This window comes from Coccidioides immitis (genome assembly GCF_000149335.2).
Source record: "Coccidioides immitis RS genomic scaffold supercont3.6, whole genome shotgun sequence".
Taxonomy (NCBI): Eukaryota; Fungi; Ascomycota; class Eurotiomycetes; order Onygenales; family Onygenaceae; genus Coccidioides; species Coccidioides immitis.
This window is the reverse complement of record NW_004504312.1, coordinates 2481830-2496250: the sequence shown is the minus strand read 5'-3', so window position 1 is coordinate 2496250 and position 14421 is coordinate 2481830. Positions and strand designations below refer to the sequence as shown.

The following is a 14421-nucleotide window of genomic DNA, read 5'->3' as shown; positions in this document are numbered from 1 at the left end:
GTGAGTGAATGAAGCTTTCGGCGGGCACCAGCGACTTTCTGGCGGTGGCCTGCTGTGGCTGGTGGGGCACGAACATGTGGCGGTGATGTTTGCTCACCGGACAAACATCGCTACTGTCTTTCGTTTTGTGACTCGACGGCCGTCTCTGCTCCTTTCGCCCTCCCCCGTCCAGCACGTTTTGGCCGGAGTCGTCCCGTCGACACGCTTCACTGTCAACCCAAGCTGAAAGCCCTTTGTCCCGCGGTGCCGGCCCCTGTGTTCCTCTTGTCGCATCGACGACCTTCCTCCGTCAGCGCCCAACCCCGCCAACATGCCCACTATATCCGTGGATAAAGCCGCTTTGTTCAAGGCGCTAGGTCAGGAGTGAGACATAGCCAATTGCCATTACTGCTCTGCAGCCTGTTTTCTCTAATATCTTCTCTTTTTGCTTGGCCTAGGTATACGACAGAGCAGTTCGACGAGCTGTGCTTCGAATTTGGTGAGCCCGATCGTGTGCCCCGCAGCCGGGAGCTCAGCCGCTAATACGCTATGAAATAGGTCTTGAATTGGACGAAGATGTATGCTGTGCCCTCCTGTGACCCTTTGCTCGCATTTATCCGTTGCTGAAGCGTGATAGACCTCGAACTCTGAGCGGCCAATTGTCAATGGAGTCCAAGAACCCCCTCAGCTAAAACTTGACATCCCCGCGAACCGGTCCGTCGAGCTCTACCTTATTTCCGGCCTCCTAATAGCTAATTCTTTTTTATAGCTATGATCTCCTATGCTTCGAAGGTATCGCTTTGATGCTAAATATTTTCCGAGGCAAGACCGTATTACCTAACTACCGGCTCGTGACACCACCGAACGGTGCGCTGCAGACAATTGTAGTAAAGAAAGAAGTGAGCAGTGATCACGTTATTGCACAAGGATATTCGCTGAGAGAACTGGAATAGACTGCGAATATTCGGCCGTATATCTCGGGAGCGGTGTTGCGGAATATCCACTTCGACAAAGCCCGCTATGACTCTTTCATTGCTCTACAGGACAAACTGCATCAGAACCTTGCGCGGCAGCGGACGTTGGTGTCCATTGGTACCCATGATCTTGACAAGCTGCAGGGGCCCTTCAGCTACGAAGCTCTCCCCCCGAAGGACATAAACTTTGTCCCCTTGAACCAAAACACATCCATGAATGGGGAGGAGTTGATGAACTTTTATGAGGCAAGCTTTCGTCAAACCTTACTTCATTAACATTTTCTAAAACTGCTATAGAAAGATAAACACTTGGGCAAATTCCTCCATATTATCCGCGACTCCCCTGTATATCCGATTATCTATGATTCAAAGAGAACAGTATGTTCGCTGCCTCCAATTATCAACGGTGACCACTCCAAAATTACCTTGGACACACGGAATGTCTTCATGGAGATCACCGCTACAGATAAGACCAAGGTTGAAGTTGTGAATAACATCATGGTTGCAATGTTCTCCCAATATACGTCAGAGCCATTCACGTGAGTCTGCTTTCCGGTATCGCCCTTGGTCTGCCTCTTAACACTGGCGCTTTAGGATCGAACCTATCCAGGTTGTATCCGAGCACAACAATGAAACTCGTCAAGTTCCCAACATTAAACCACGTTTGACTCAAGCGAGCATTTCATACATTAACCAGTGCTGTGGCCTAAATCTCTCTGCACAAGAGATCTGCGATCTCCTAAAGAAAATGGCATATATCGCGAAACCTTCCAAATCATCAGCAGACCTCATCGACGTCGAAGTACCCATTACTCGTGCAGATGTGCTCCATGAAGCGGACATTATGGAGGATGTCGCTATAGCCTATGGTTTCAACGAGTTGCCAAGATCATTCCCTAGCAAATCCGGAACGATTGCCCAACCCCTGCCTGTAAACAAACTGACAGATATCATTCGGACCGAGGCTGCCATGGCAGGATGGTCCGAAGTCATGCCGTTAATTCTTTGCTCCCATGACGAGAATTTCGCGTGGTTAAATCGCAAGGATGATGGCAATACTGCGGTGAAGCTTGCAAACCCCAAGACCGTGGAGTTCCAGGTGGTTCGGACCAGCCTTCTTCCGGGACTTTTAAAAACCATCCGCGAGAATAAAAGCCATACCGTGCCAATGAGAATCTTTGAAGTAAGCGATGTGGCCTTCAAAGATATGAGACTTGAACGCAAGAGTCGGAACGAGAGACATTTCGCTGCTGCTTGGTACGGAAGGACTAGTGGCTTTGAGGTTGTCCATGGTTTGCTCGACAGGGTGATGGCCATGTTGAAGAGTGCATTTATTGTCGGCGAAGAGGGACTTGATAACCCGGACGTCAGCGGTTCGCGATATTGGATTGAAGAACTAGAAGGTTGGAGTCTCATGCTTTCTGGTTATCTGTTACGATTTGCTAACGCTGTAACTAGACCCTACCTACTTCCCAGGACACGCTGCATCAATACACGTCTGTATTGGAGGCAAAGAACATGTCATCGGTACGTTCGGCATTTTGCACCCTACTGTCCTTGAAAAGTTCGAGTTGAAATATCCTGTGAGCACCCTTGAAATGAATATCGAGGTCTTTTTGTAAGACATAGACGTATTCGATTTTTTGTGTTGATGGATAGTTTTATGGAACGTGAAAAGAATAGATCGTTGGCTAGCGCTCTTGGGTTTTATGAACTGAATGCGATGATGAGAAAAATAGAACATTGCATTATTCCTGACGCTTGCTCATGATGTATTGTTTCCTTGGATCCGGAAAGCTCTCATTAAAGTAATCGGACTTTCAGTCATTCACCAGCAGTCTGAACGCTTCCTTGGGTAGAAGTAATCTCTTTTGTGTTTAAACTACACTCCTAATCGCCAAGTTTCCGTCCATTCAGCAGAAAACGTAGAAAATTGTTGCATATTCATGATGCCCATTTTAACATTCCTAGGACAGTAGAAGAAATCTGGGGATGAAAAAGATGGGACTAGAAGAAAGGAGGAAAAAAACAGCTAATTAATTTCACTCCTGGGGGACAGCGGCAGCTTCTGCGCCTTCTTGACCTTCCTGCTCGGCCAATCGCTGTTGCTCAGCAGCCTGCTGGGCAGCAGCGGCCTTAGCACCGTAGTCCTGGCTCATTGGTTGGAGGACAGGCTGCTCCTCCTTGGGCTCGATGATGGTGACGGAGTCAGGGAGAGATTTCTGAGGACCGGACTTGCCCTCTGGGTCGCTACCGCGCATGATCTTGACCTTGATACCGAGCACACCTTGACGGAGGAGAACGTGGCGGGTGGCGCTGTCGATGAAGTCTTTGGCGGGTTGACCGGAGTGAATCATGAAACCATCCTATAAAGAAACCCCTTGTTAGCCACCAATGTAATTTACCATGGACTGTTCCCAATATACGTCGCAATGCGAAAGCGATAATCGACGGAAAGAGTCCCCCTTAAATAAACAAGAACGGCGGGCCCAAACGTACGGTGAACTTCATGCTCTTGGCACGAGCAGCTCTCAGTTTTCCAGAAACAACGACCTCGCAACCCTTGGCACCGCTCTCCATGATGAATCTGAGGACACCATAGCAGGCTCTTCGGACGGCCAAACCGTTGAGCAACTTGTATCGCAAACTTTCGCACTGAGCAACGGCAGAGAGACCACGGTTCTGGACCTTGGCGGCATAAAGGGAGACGGAGTTTTCGGGGAACTTGAAGCGCTTCTGGATGAGGGAGGTGAGTTCACGGATGCGGCGACCTTGCTCACCCAAAACTTCCTGGGTATGGGTAGCGCGGATGACTGTCAAAATAGCGAAACAAGTCAGTTATCTTGATCTTTATCCAATGTCCCACGATAATGCCATATCGTATCCCTGTCCCGAAGTTCTCTGAAAATAGCTCCTCCGTGGGAGAATTTGCGATTGGGACTAAGAAACAGCCCAAAAATAAGAAAATCACGTACTGATATCGGTTACGGTGGGAGTAACTCTGACTTCGACACCGGAGTATCCCTCCTCAGCCAGCTCGCGCTGGAAGAACTCGTTCAATTCGGCATAGAACACACCGTCAGCCACGAACTTGCGGCGCTTGGAAATCGTTCCCTGAATAGCAGCCATATTTGCTGATTATGCTGACCCGATTGTCGAGAAATCCGCCGGGGGAACGATAAGGTCGTCTGTCGAGTGCTGGTGAGAGAGCTTCGGACTTCTGGGCAGTCGGTCCAAAAGATTGGAGGTTGATTTCGGATACCAATTTTAGTGGGGTCGACAAGCTGGGAAATTAGGGTTTAGGGTTTTCTTTCGTTGCCAGCTCTACCGCTAAACCGCTTTCGGCTGGCATCAAGTCCATGGGATTCAGGGCCATCCATCTTCTCGCGATGGTGGTAATTACGGGGGATTTGGGTACAATAAATTTCAGATTCATGATATATTTGCAGCTACCATCTCTAGTCCCTAGAGAATCCTCGTGTAGCTATCTTCACCAGAGAGCACAACGCCAACCAATGAAACCAAGTCCCCCAACATAGTCCAACTCCCCGTCCCGAATGCTGGCCCAATTCCAAAACACTGAAAGCCGTCGCTGATTTTTAAATAACCCATCGTAGTCTACCTCATCGTTACCCGCAACATGGCAGTGGAAACAATAAAATTCGCCATTATTGCATCTCTACCTCCATTTCTTTTGGTTTAACTGAGGGAGTCCCTGTTCCAGGTGTCCCGTCTCTTCCTGCTCGAAAGCCCAATCCAGAGAGCTCCGCAGCTAATGCGGCAAGTCCCGATGACGGCGCAGGGCTCAAAGAAGGCTTGCTCAAGGCTCCACTACCAATCGCCTGATCAGCCGTTTCCACGCCGGTCAAGACTGGCGTTCGAGTTCCACTGGACATGGCTCTGTCGCCCCGAACACTAGTGGTCCGCGCATGTGGTACATTCATTTCAGCATCTTGTCGGCCAAATGCCTCGCTCCACCACCTCACCTCGTTAGTTCGGGGAAACAATAATCTCTCCTTGCCTCTCTGGTTGTCGTCAATATTAGAATCATAGTTGGGATTCAAGAACTGCTCCCTTCTCGCGAGGAAATAATCCCATACACTCCGCGTCATCTCTTTTGCCTTGGAGTTCACACGTTCCTTTTCACTGTTGTAAAGAAATGAGCCATACTGGCAAGCGTAGAGATGATAAAGAAGCCTCCTGAGGAAACGCTCGTTGAACTGGAATCGGGTCGGATGTTGGTAGAGTAGCTGGTAGGTGGCATCGAGAAATTGATGGAAGACAGGGCTCGTCTCCTTAACTTTGGTAATTTCAACGTCGTTGGCCGGAGATTTTGAACGTGGGATGGTTCTCCTGGGATCGCTGTCGGATTCCAAGGGGACGATTTCTCCGTCAGAATCACCTAATGAATCCCGGCTGACGTTGTCCCTGTTGAAGAACCCCTTGGCACTCAAGAAGGCGTTTTCAATTGCTTTTCCCGCAGCACCGGCGTCACCAAATCCGCCCCTCACATCACCACCAATTCGATCATTCTCAACTTGAAACCACTTTTCGCTATTCAGATGCCCCGACCTATGGCGGAACATATGGCCAAAAGAAAGCCAATCTTTCTCAACAAGTACCATGAAGCCTTCGAGTGTCCTGTAGTAAGGGTCGAGACATAATTGGCTGAGCGCACTAAGCTGGCTTGTCCTATCCCATCCATCTGAGCAATGTATCAAGACGTGGGAGTGCTGCAGTCCAACCTGTCTTGCGATTAGCGCAGCACCGTCTAGGAGGCCCGTAATATGTTTTAACCATCCGCTGCGCGCGAGCTGGTCACGATTGGGCCCCAAGGATGTCACATCGGAGTCTTTCAGGGCATCAATAACCCTATTAAGTGAATCTCGCATGACATGAATATTGTCTATACCCAAGTAAACTTTTGTAGCGAATTTATAATTATCCATATTTTCTGAGCCCAGGCCGACCGCTTGCATCGCAAACGCGTTCACTGTTGGGCGAGCATCAACGATGAGATTATGTTGCTGGGCACCGTAAACTTGTGGTTTTGGTTCTTTTGGAGCAGATTGCACCGCTGATATCACTTCATCTTCCAATTCTTCCGCGTTCGAGAAGTCAAAATCAGACTGAACACCATATTGGTCTTCTAAGCTCGAGTTCGATGATTCATGTTCCAGGGAAGGCGGCGACCCGTTGGCAGATTTTTCTTGTCTGGAGGTAGAGAAGATCGCAGCGAGGAGCTTCTCGTCTTGAATACTTCGGTTATTGCGGACGCCAACAAGCGGTTGTGACGATCGTGTGATTGAACAATTATTTACGGGATGTAAATAGGTTAAGACCGGTATTCGAGCTCTCGAGCGATATCGACCAGCATAATTAATGGTATTATCCGATATATTCGCGGGAACAGGTAATAAACAGGGATAGGTTGGTGAGAACTAAAAGCCATCAGCGTCACGTCCAACTTCAATAAAATAGCGAATGTGGCAAGAGTGCCCACATTGTAATCTGAATTTATAGCCGATAACCTCCAACCGGACGGGGAATCCGGGTTTCCAACTCCTAGGCGTGCCCATTCTTCCCGAGGATTGTAAAGATCCCAGCCGTTGAAGCTTCGCTCAGGCAGGGGAGGTTGATACGTAAAGGCGTAAAGTTTCTCAACACGCCCAATTTTACACGTCCAAAGCTTTATACTCTCGTACGCATCTCTTGCTTGCGCTTCGTTGGGAAAAAAGAAGCACACGAATGTAAAATCTCGACATCGTATACGGATCGACGACGGCTGGCGGGATGATATCGTTGCCGGTCTAAAGGTGCAGAAGCAAATAATCGGATACGTGATCCACAATTCGCGCGGCTTTACTGGGATATTGGCGTCTTGCGATCCTTCTGGGGCAGGAGGAATATGCGAAAATATCAAATGATGGGGAGTAAGATGAAGCGTGCCTTTAGCCCGTTCACCGCGCCTGGACAAGGTGACATTTTCCACCTAAATGCCCAAATGTCAAGTTAGCTAATATGCGAGAGACGGTGCATATATATGTCAAAGCTCAAACCTTAGCAATCCGTGTCTTTTCCATATCTATTTCCTGGACTCTAATTTTTATTTTTCAGCCTAATAGGAGTAGTGGCTTCATGGTCTTTCAAGGAGCTGAAGTTGGCAGGACACAATTAAGAAAGTGCTAGAAGATGAATTCTTAATCAGAGAACGGCAAGACAGCGTCAACAAAAAGGAGACCACTGTTGTAATCAGATCTTTTGAAGTCTCATAACACTGGTGTGGTAGTTCGTTACTGGACCAAGCCTGGAAGTGTCTCTCTCTCTCTTAGGGTCGGCCCCTCGTCGTTACGTCAGTTCAGACAGCCTCAGGTTCCCCCACAAATGTGTCAAAATTTCTGGTGATTTAGAAACAAAGATCTTTGCTCGCAAAAATATACAGAGTTCGATTACAGCGAAGCAGAGTCTCCTTCCAACTCATTTTAATACAATAAATTTTGTGTAGCTTTCATCATTTATCCAGCCGGAAATAGGAGCTAGAATTCATGATGTCTGCAGTACAAAGTACTCGGTACTGACTTGAAGCAGCCTCCGATGGGCAATAGGCTTTGATGATGTTGGCAGCAGGGCTGTCTGGGGAGGAGGTGGATCTCGGGCTGCAGGCTGTGGATTTCTCGATGGGTCTCGAAAGGATATCACCAAAGATGGTCTAGCTGTAGTTCCACGAAATAAATTACTTTTCACGTAATAGAGACCAAACAACCATCATGTCGCATTATTATCTATCTAATGTTTGCCAGGATAAAGTGTTTTCCCCAACTCCAGAACCCTTTTCTGCCCTTATAAATTACAGCACCTCATCCTATCTGAATTCCAAAGATGCACATATATGTCTGCCACATTGACCTGCTTATAAACGCCTCACCTGCAGATAGATAACATGAAAAGAATTCTTTTCAAATCAAAAACGGTCTGCTTCATTCAGAGTCAACTGTGTTGTTCTCTCTATGTGCACTCAATTCAAAAGCCAGCTGGCATGCGCGGGTGTACAAAGGCGGGAACAGCAGTCTCAGAGATTCCCTATCCATCGCGGGAGGCGCTGAGCCGCGAGTCTCTCGAGAAGCAATCAACGGTCGTAACTCATCGTCAGACCGGCCAACGGACAGACTCATATTGATGTTTTGAATTGGAAACAGAGGCCCCGTTCTTGGGTTGGAGAAGCTGAGCTCAAGGTCTTTATAATTGAACCTCGCAATTCTTGCAGCCGTAAGTGAACGCAGAGGCGGGAAGACGTACTCGCCTTCGATAAACTCTGTATCCCGAGCCGAGCCTTCCGCACCCCCTTCGGTTTCCCCCTTCTGGCCCGACGACGATTTCGACATTGCCAGCAACTTTTTGGGGAGCGAAACCTTGCAAAACAAAGGCATCGGAGGTTGATGGCGGGAAATCGGTAGCAAGTAATTCAAGCTCGCTACGCACTGTAAGAGGGATGAGTGCAGAGGACGTTTGTCGGAAATGACGGAGGCGAGTTGACTACCCTCGAGAAGGTCATAGTGAACGGTCCTGGTAAATCGAATATCCAAAGCTGTTTCTGGCAAAAGCATGTCGGCATGATTCTCTCTGAGAATTGCGGTCGCTTTTCTAAATACCGGAGTGGCAACGAACCCGCGCCATTCCTTGGTCTGAGGAACTTCCATTTCTAACTCTAATACGGGAAAATTAACGTCATTGCTTGGAGACGGCAAAAGACGAATTCGATGAATCGTTGCGTCAGTGTCAACTGGTGAGAGTGTTTTCAGAAAAGACCAAGTATTCGGGACGTCTGCGATGAAGGTTCTCTTTGGCAATGAAGATTCAATTTCCGAGAAAGTAATCTCATCAGCCTTAAACTTGGGTTCCCTCTGGAAAAGACACTTGCCGACAGCGGCTGTAACGGTTTCGTGCGTGAAAGGCTCGATGCTACTTTGCACGGGATGGTGTTCGAGGAGTGAATCGCGGATCCTACTTTGAGGAGCGGTAGGCTCTTTGCTGTAAATATCTGCCGGCGGTCTCCTAGCTGCTCTTCCACCTTGTATGGAATTTTCGAGAAGGGGCTTGGCCCATCTAAACCAGTTTTTGTTGCGATTCGGAAAGGACATATATTCTGGGTTTATCATGGAATAGACATTCGCTGGTTGATCGCTTGGGAAGTATGTAAAAGGACGATTGGCCTGATCAAGAGGCAAAGATGTAGCAAGAGATATGCTTTTGCACACTTTTTCAGCATCCAATTTGTTTTCATCCAAATAATAGCAGACGAATTTTTTCGAGTCTTTATTTATCCGGCAAAACAACCCATGTTCCTCTTGCAGTGCCTGTATGAAAGCGTCTTCGAATTCTGCATTTTCTTCGCCTGGAAACAGGGAACCATGTTTCGGGAGATCAACTTCTTTGGAGCGAATTCGAGCCACCAACTCTTCCACAGCAGTGTAAGCCTGAAGTGCGTCGGACTCGGGGCCTATTATTCTAATCCGGTTAAAGGCCTTTGTGACATCGATCTTCACGTTGTGCGCTTCCGCAACCGTCCTTAGCGGTACTGAATTGGACAAGAGAAATGTAGAGAGACAGTCGGACTGTACGTGAAGATCCGCGTGCCCAATTTCATTTCGGATCAAAAGGCCCCAGCAATCCCTCATGATCTTTTCGGCCAAATAAGCTTTTCCTTGCACATATCTTGTTTTCTTGAGTTTTGGTGAAAGGTCCTCCTGAGCTTCATGAGGTGTCCCAACTTTCCACTTCCACGTTCTTGGTCTGTCCGAGGGTACGATATCGCCGTTGGGTTTGCTCTTCGTCTTGACTTCCTCATTAGCTTCATACTCCTTAACATAACGCGCCAATTGCGGTTGCGTGAAACCATGTTGAAGAACGTCTCGGAGCTTGTCCCAGTTGACAGGAAATAGGTGATCTCCAGGTTTATGAAGCGAGCGGAGGTACTCGAAATTCGCCGATACCTCAGTCGCTCCAACTACTCTATATCGCTCTCTATCCACCTCCTCCAAGACTTCAGACGGGCGGTTCAATTGCGGATTTTCGTCCTTCTTTTCCGTCACATTCTTCGTGCGCTTGGCCTTTTGGTCAACGACAAGCACATGTGAAGGGTTCCCAAGAGTTATCGAATCAAGCTGCTCTATATGATAGCCCCGGCCCTTGCGACGCTTGGAGAATTTCGGGCCTTGGCTTTTAGTTGTCTCTGAATCTGCATTCTCCTCGTTGCTGCAGGCGGTCGTCTGGAATTGTCGGTTTGGCGACGGGGTGAGAGAAATGGGAGTTAAGGGTCGCCATAAGGGTCGGAGGCAATTCTGGCATCGTAGACAGAGTGCCGCATCCCTGACTGACCTCTGAAACATATGTATCGAAGAGACCACGCTGCCAAACAGCTCGACATGCGTGTAACAAGAGCTCGACAAGCTCTTAAAATTGTGCTTTTCGAGTTTTGGCCTGAATGGATAGCGCTGACGGTGTTAGGTTTTCCCGGCCCGCCCCACGCCAGTTCCAAGGAAAGTTCGCTGCCCATTAGTTAAACTCTAAATTCAACCAGCATTAAAGGGGGCAAGGAGTAAAATTGGAGAGGGAAAGAAACAATTACGAGCGTGGCCCATGAGTATAGCAATATCGATTGACGTATGGGATGGTATTAACAACCAGATCTGCCATTAGTCAAAGTATGCATTAAAATCCCTTCAACGCCAGCCAGAATCGCCTACCATGCCATCCCTTTCGCCGTCATGGTATCATACAATATGAAAGAAAGCAATCCCAAGGCCAATGCAGAAGATTTCCGACAGTAAGAGCTGCTGGTGAGACTAAAACTTAGAACGTATGGCAAAACAACCAATTTGGTGACCCATCGTAATTTGGAAACGCGCAGAAGGAATGCAGTCATTTTGCCCATGAGATTTCCCAGCTTCTAAGATCTTCACGAACTTCAAATTCGTCGACCTCACGATTCTTTCGCCGTTTTCCTTTTCCTTTAAGGTCCTTACCGCCGACGTCGGAGCTGAAAGAGAAGTCTGAATGTTTGCTATGGCTTCGTAGATGAGTTCCCAGCGAGTCTCCCGATCTCGTACTGCGTGCAGGAGATTTATTTCGAGTCGTGCGTCGAGAATAAGTATCACTGAGATAGCCAGTATCCTCCTCGTCATCATCACCGACCTTCAGGCTCGGGCGTCCCGATGCCCAACCATCCCCTCCGGCGAAAATGTCCTCGATCACTTGGTCCGGCGGCAACTCTCCAGCCTGCGAGGCCCAGGACGCTGCAAGATTACGGAAATAAAGATCATGGAGCTCGGTAAACTCCCGGGTTCTGTGGTGAAAAGAAGGAACGCGACCTGCATCCTCAGAATCTCCTTTCGCTGCATTCATGAAACCGGCGATCCCGCTGAAGACTGTGGCTGGCTTGAGAGGGGGTCTGGGAGTGTATATTAGCGGCAAGCACCCGCAGGGATAGCCCGAACGTACGCAGTGAAATTGCTTTCTCCCTCAATCTGGTGCATCATAATGCCGATCTTCACTGTAGCATTGATCTTGCTATTCTGCATCAAGTAGCGGCGGACGACACCTTCCTCGGCCTCACCTTCTTCCACATATTCAGCAAGATTCAGATCAATGTTTCCAAGCAGCGATCTATCGCTGCGGCTGTTGGGTGAGAATTCCTGGAGGATATCAAAGCGAATCCCACACTCTTGAAGCATATGGTTCCGGTCAACCATCAATCTGACGGTTAATGCCTTTTCGTAACCCCAGGTCGCCCTATGGGCCTGGAGCTGCACCTTGGCCGTTTCCCCAGAGTGTTCAGGAGAGGCCGAGGATGGTAGCTGCCATTTCACATAGGCAGTACCCACCCCAAGGGGCACATTGATGATGTCGATCACCTAGCAAGATCATCAGCACATCAGGTCGAGGAGGCACACTATTCTTAGCCACTTACGCGTAAGGTCAGTGAGAACTTGGGCTAGATCAGATAATATAAGTCGAGACCACAGATCTGGAAAACGGAGAAATGGGGCATACCCGTCTGCTCTTGGGGACTGAAAGCACACTGGTCAGCTCGCTGGCCGCAAACGCCACAGCTCCCAAGGGATCCATTTGTCAAATCCACGCGAGAGCTGCACAAGATGGAGGCGAAAGGAGACGTGACTGGGACTCACCAAAGGCCTGCATCTTCACGCACAAAACCCAACTTTTCCCCTTTGTGAGCTAATGTTTGCTCGGCAGGCACCTGCTTCCCAACGGGGCTAGTGCTGTTTTCCTGGTTTGAGCCGCAGGATGAGTCCGGGACGCTCTTTTTGTTACCGCAAGGCCCATTACCTAAGGGCGACAGCCGCTTTCGGTCAAGGTATTTGGTTGGGTTTTGCCGGTCCTGCACTTGTCATTGTGGAAGGGTGATGTTACGGGAACTCAAACAACAACATCAAGAATAGGAGATCTACAGACGCAAGGTTGAGCTTAATCGCGGACTCACGTGGAGATAACCAACCAAGCCCCAGAAGACTGGTACGCTAAACAGGTGAGAAGCTTAACAGCACTCTCAATCTGGGGGTGCACGGCCATCATGATTAATTTGACCACAGAAGACCTGTCCATCTAAGCACTTCAGTATTATCCACATCCATCTCTCGCAATGAGCCAGCTGCCACCATCCCCTCCGCCGGAGCCACGGTTGGAGCCTCAACAGCCGGTCCCGCTCACTGCGAGTGTTCGTATCACCCCGATCCACGAACTCCTCCCCGACATCCGCGTGCCTGCCGAACCGCTGCCGCCTCATCGATACCATCCCGTCACCTGCGCGCCGCTCGATGTCGTCGAACTCAGCTTAGAACTGCAGCAACTTCGAAAGGAACACACCACACCCGTTGCTGCTCTGAAGGCGCAGAGGGAGCTCGCCAAAGAAGTTAAACGGCGGATGGAACAAACGGAAGCGAAAATGGACAGTATCCAAAAGCAGATGAAGAGGAAGACAGAGGAAAGAGATACCGAAAGACGGGTATTCTCGAAAATTAAGAAGGAGAAAGAAGGAAAGATGTGATCGCTTTAAGATGACGTGTTGCACCCCCTTGACGGCGTTACGTTGATGCTATGATCGAACAACCTACTATATTTACGGCGGAGGCATTGTGCCAGTAGCGTCGCTCAAGCCTGCGATTCGTTCGGGGTATGATTTCACGGACCACGAGCCATCAATGCCATGGCACACGTGGGCCTATGCAGCTTCTGGTTGAAGTGACAGCTCAGCCATCTCACCGTCGCATCTGAACCGCCAGTATAATGGCTATTCCATAAGATGTGAAGTGAAAGTCCTACTTGAAGGCGTGAAGACTCGAAATTCACACAAATCCTCACCACCAACTGGAATCCTCCGAGCCTCCAAATGGATTGCTCACCACCTATGCAGACATCGTATGCAAGCGGACTTCAGATCCGAAATCTGGGAGCGAATATCAAAGTACTGGTTGTCGGTTGACGATTTGAGCGGATAGTGCAAAGGGAACTTCCATGACTCGGTTTCTCATACGCTTATGGAGTTTCTTTTGTTGTATCTATCCATGTCTCTCCTGCACGTACGCGTTACATTTTAATCATCTCACAAGTATAATTTTGCTTTAAAGCAGGTTGCAGGGAAAATAAATAAATAAATAAAAAAAAAAAAAAGACAGCTACTCTCCATGTAAAGGCATGCTCCCAAGTCTTGTATCTTACCGCTTAGATTCAAGGCTTGAAACGCCCTGCTTAGCTGTCGAATGTTGGAAGAGGAAGTTTGAGGATTTGGGTGGGGTATATCAATCATTGGACTTGGTCTTGCAGAATAGATTTTTTACTCGAGTCCAAAATCCCGGTTCTCCCAGTCATAGCAGATGGTTTGGACTGGAATACCTGCTTGAATGTTTCAAGTTTTTTTGCAGGGCGATCCCATGCACCATACTTTGGTTCTTATCAACTGGGAACGCCAAACGGGCTCCCCTCTTTCCCCGCCGTATAATTCAAGAACGGATGTTTCAGAAGGGGATCCTTCGTTTCAAGGACAGCCGGCATAACTAGGCCCGCTAACATATACGAAACAGACGCGGTCGTTGACCGCCTGTCGCCAAAAAGCTTTGGAGCGCACTGCAAAGACACGCTACATACCAGGTGACCGCGACAGGCGTAGACGCGAGGTCCGAAAAACCTAGCGGGTAAAAGAGCGCGCGAGACAAGACGCTTGCGGCGCGCGGTTTTTTTCCAGACCGATGATGCAACATCGGGACGGAAATGTGCGATTCCACAAGAGGTGGCCAGTTGAAACTGGAGAGTGGGGTTAAGTCGGTGAGTAGGAATCGAGACGGTGAGGGAAACCGAAAATCCACACTCGAGTCTCCCAACATTCTGCATCGCTGGGTGCAGCATCCATCCGCAGGTGGCGATATGGCCTGTAAAATAAAAAACCGAAAGGGAA

At 48.8% G+C, this 14421-nt stretch overlaps 6 protein-coding genes across 6 annotated transcripts; 2 read left to right on the top strand and 4 right to left on the bottom strand.

Annotated features, from left to right (window-relative positions):
* The first annotated feature begins 182 nt into the window (after nucleotides 1-182).
* CIMG_03904 (phenylalanyl-tRNA synthetase, beta subunit) lies at nucleotides 183-3307 on the top strand. Its single transcript, XM_001244462.2, has 9 exons — nucleotides 183-363; nucleotides 438-478; nucleotides 538-557; nucleotides 617-693; nucleotides 749-878; nucleotides 933-1199; nucleotides 1251-1492; nucleotides 1548-2356; nucleotides 2412-3307. Exons 1-9 carry the CDS (start codon nucleotides 311-313, stop codon nucleotides 2573-2575), a joined length of 1803 nt encoding a protein of 600 aa, XP_001244463.1. The 5' UTR covers nucleotides 183-310; the 3' UTR covers nucleotides 2576-3307.
* CIMG_03903 (40S ribosomal protein S3) lies at nucleotides 1708-4176 on the bottom strand. The gene is made up of 3 exons (XM_001244461.2): nucleotides 3929-4176; nucleotides 3453-3766; nucleotides 1708-3319 (listed from the first exon to the last, which is right to left on the bottom strand). Exons 1-3 carry the CDS (start codon nucleotides 4080-4082, stop codon nucleotides 2996-2998), a joined length of 792 nt encoding a protein of 263 aa, XP_001244462.1. The 5' UTR covers nucleotides 4083-4176; the 3' UTR covers nucleotides 1708-2995.
* A 192-nt stretch (nucleotides 4177-4368) lies between these two features.
* CIMG_03902 (protein phosphatase) lies at nucleotides 4369-7249 on the bottom strand. The gene is made up of 3 exons (XM_001244460.2): nucleotides 7013-7249; nucleotides 6457-6945; nucleotides 4369-6394 (listed from the first exon to the last, which is right to left on the bottom strand). Exons 1-3 carry the CDS (start codon nucleotides 7034-7036, stop codon nucleotides 4622-4624), a joined length of 2286 nt encoding a protein of 761 aa, XP_001244461.1. The 5' UTR covers nucleotides 7037-7249; the 3' UTR covers nucleotides 4369-4621.
* Nucleotides 7250-7701: 452 nt separating this feature from the next.
* Nucleotides 7702-10339, bottom strand: CIMG_11227 (uncharacterized protein; the record flags this gene model as incomplete). Its single annotated transcript, XM_012358285.1, has 2 exons — nucleotides 7702-10205; nucleotides 10329-10339. The coding sequence occupies 2 exons, from the start codon at nucleotides 10337-10339 to the stop codon at nucleotides 7931-7933; spliced, it is 2286 nt and encodes a 761-aa protein (XP_012213708.1). The 3' UTR covers nucleotides 7702-7930.
* A 267-nt stretch (nucleotides 10340-10606) lies between these two features.
* On the bottom strand, nucleotides 10607-12366 carry CIMG_03901 (uncharacterized protein). Its single transcript, XM_001244459.2, has 5 exons — nucleotides 12140-12366; nucleotides 12003-12019; nucleotides 11920-11943; nucleotides 11451-11863; nucleotides 10607-11400 (listed from the first exon to the last, which is right to left on the bottom strand). Exons 1-5 carry the CDS (start codon nucleotides 12150-12152, stop codon nucleotides 10872-10874), a joined length of 996 nt encoding a protein of 331 aa, XP_001244460.1. The 5' UTR covers nucleotides 12153-12366; the 3' UTR covers nucleotides 10607-10871.
* On the top strand, nucleotides 12258-13640 carry CIMG_03900 (uncharacterized protein; the record flags this gene model as incomplete). Its single annotated transcript, XM_001244458.2, has 3 exons — nucleotides 12258-12327; nucleotides 12424-12485; nucleotides 12589-13640. The coding sequence occupies 3 exons, from the start codon at nucleotides 12258-12260 to the stop codon at nucleotides 13015-13017; spliced, it is 561 nt and encodes a 186-aa protein (XP_001244459.2). The 3' UTR covers nucleotides 13018-13640.
* Between the last annotated feature and the right edge of the window lie 781 nt (nucleotides 13641-14421).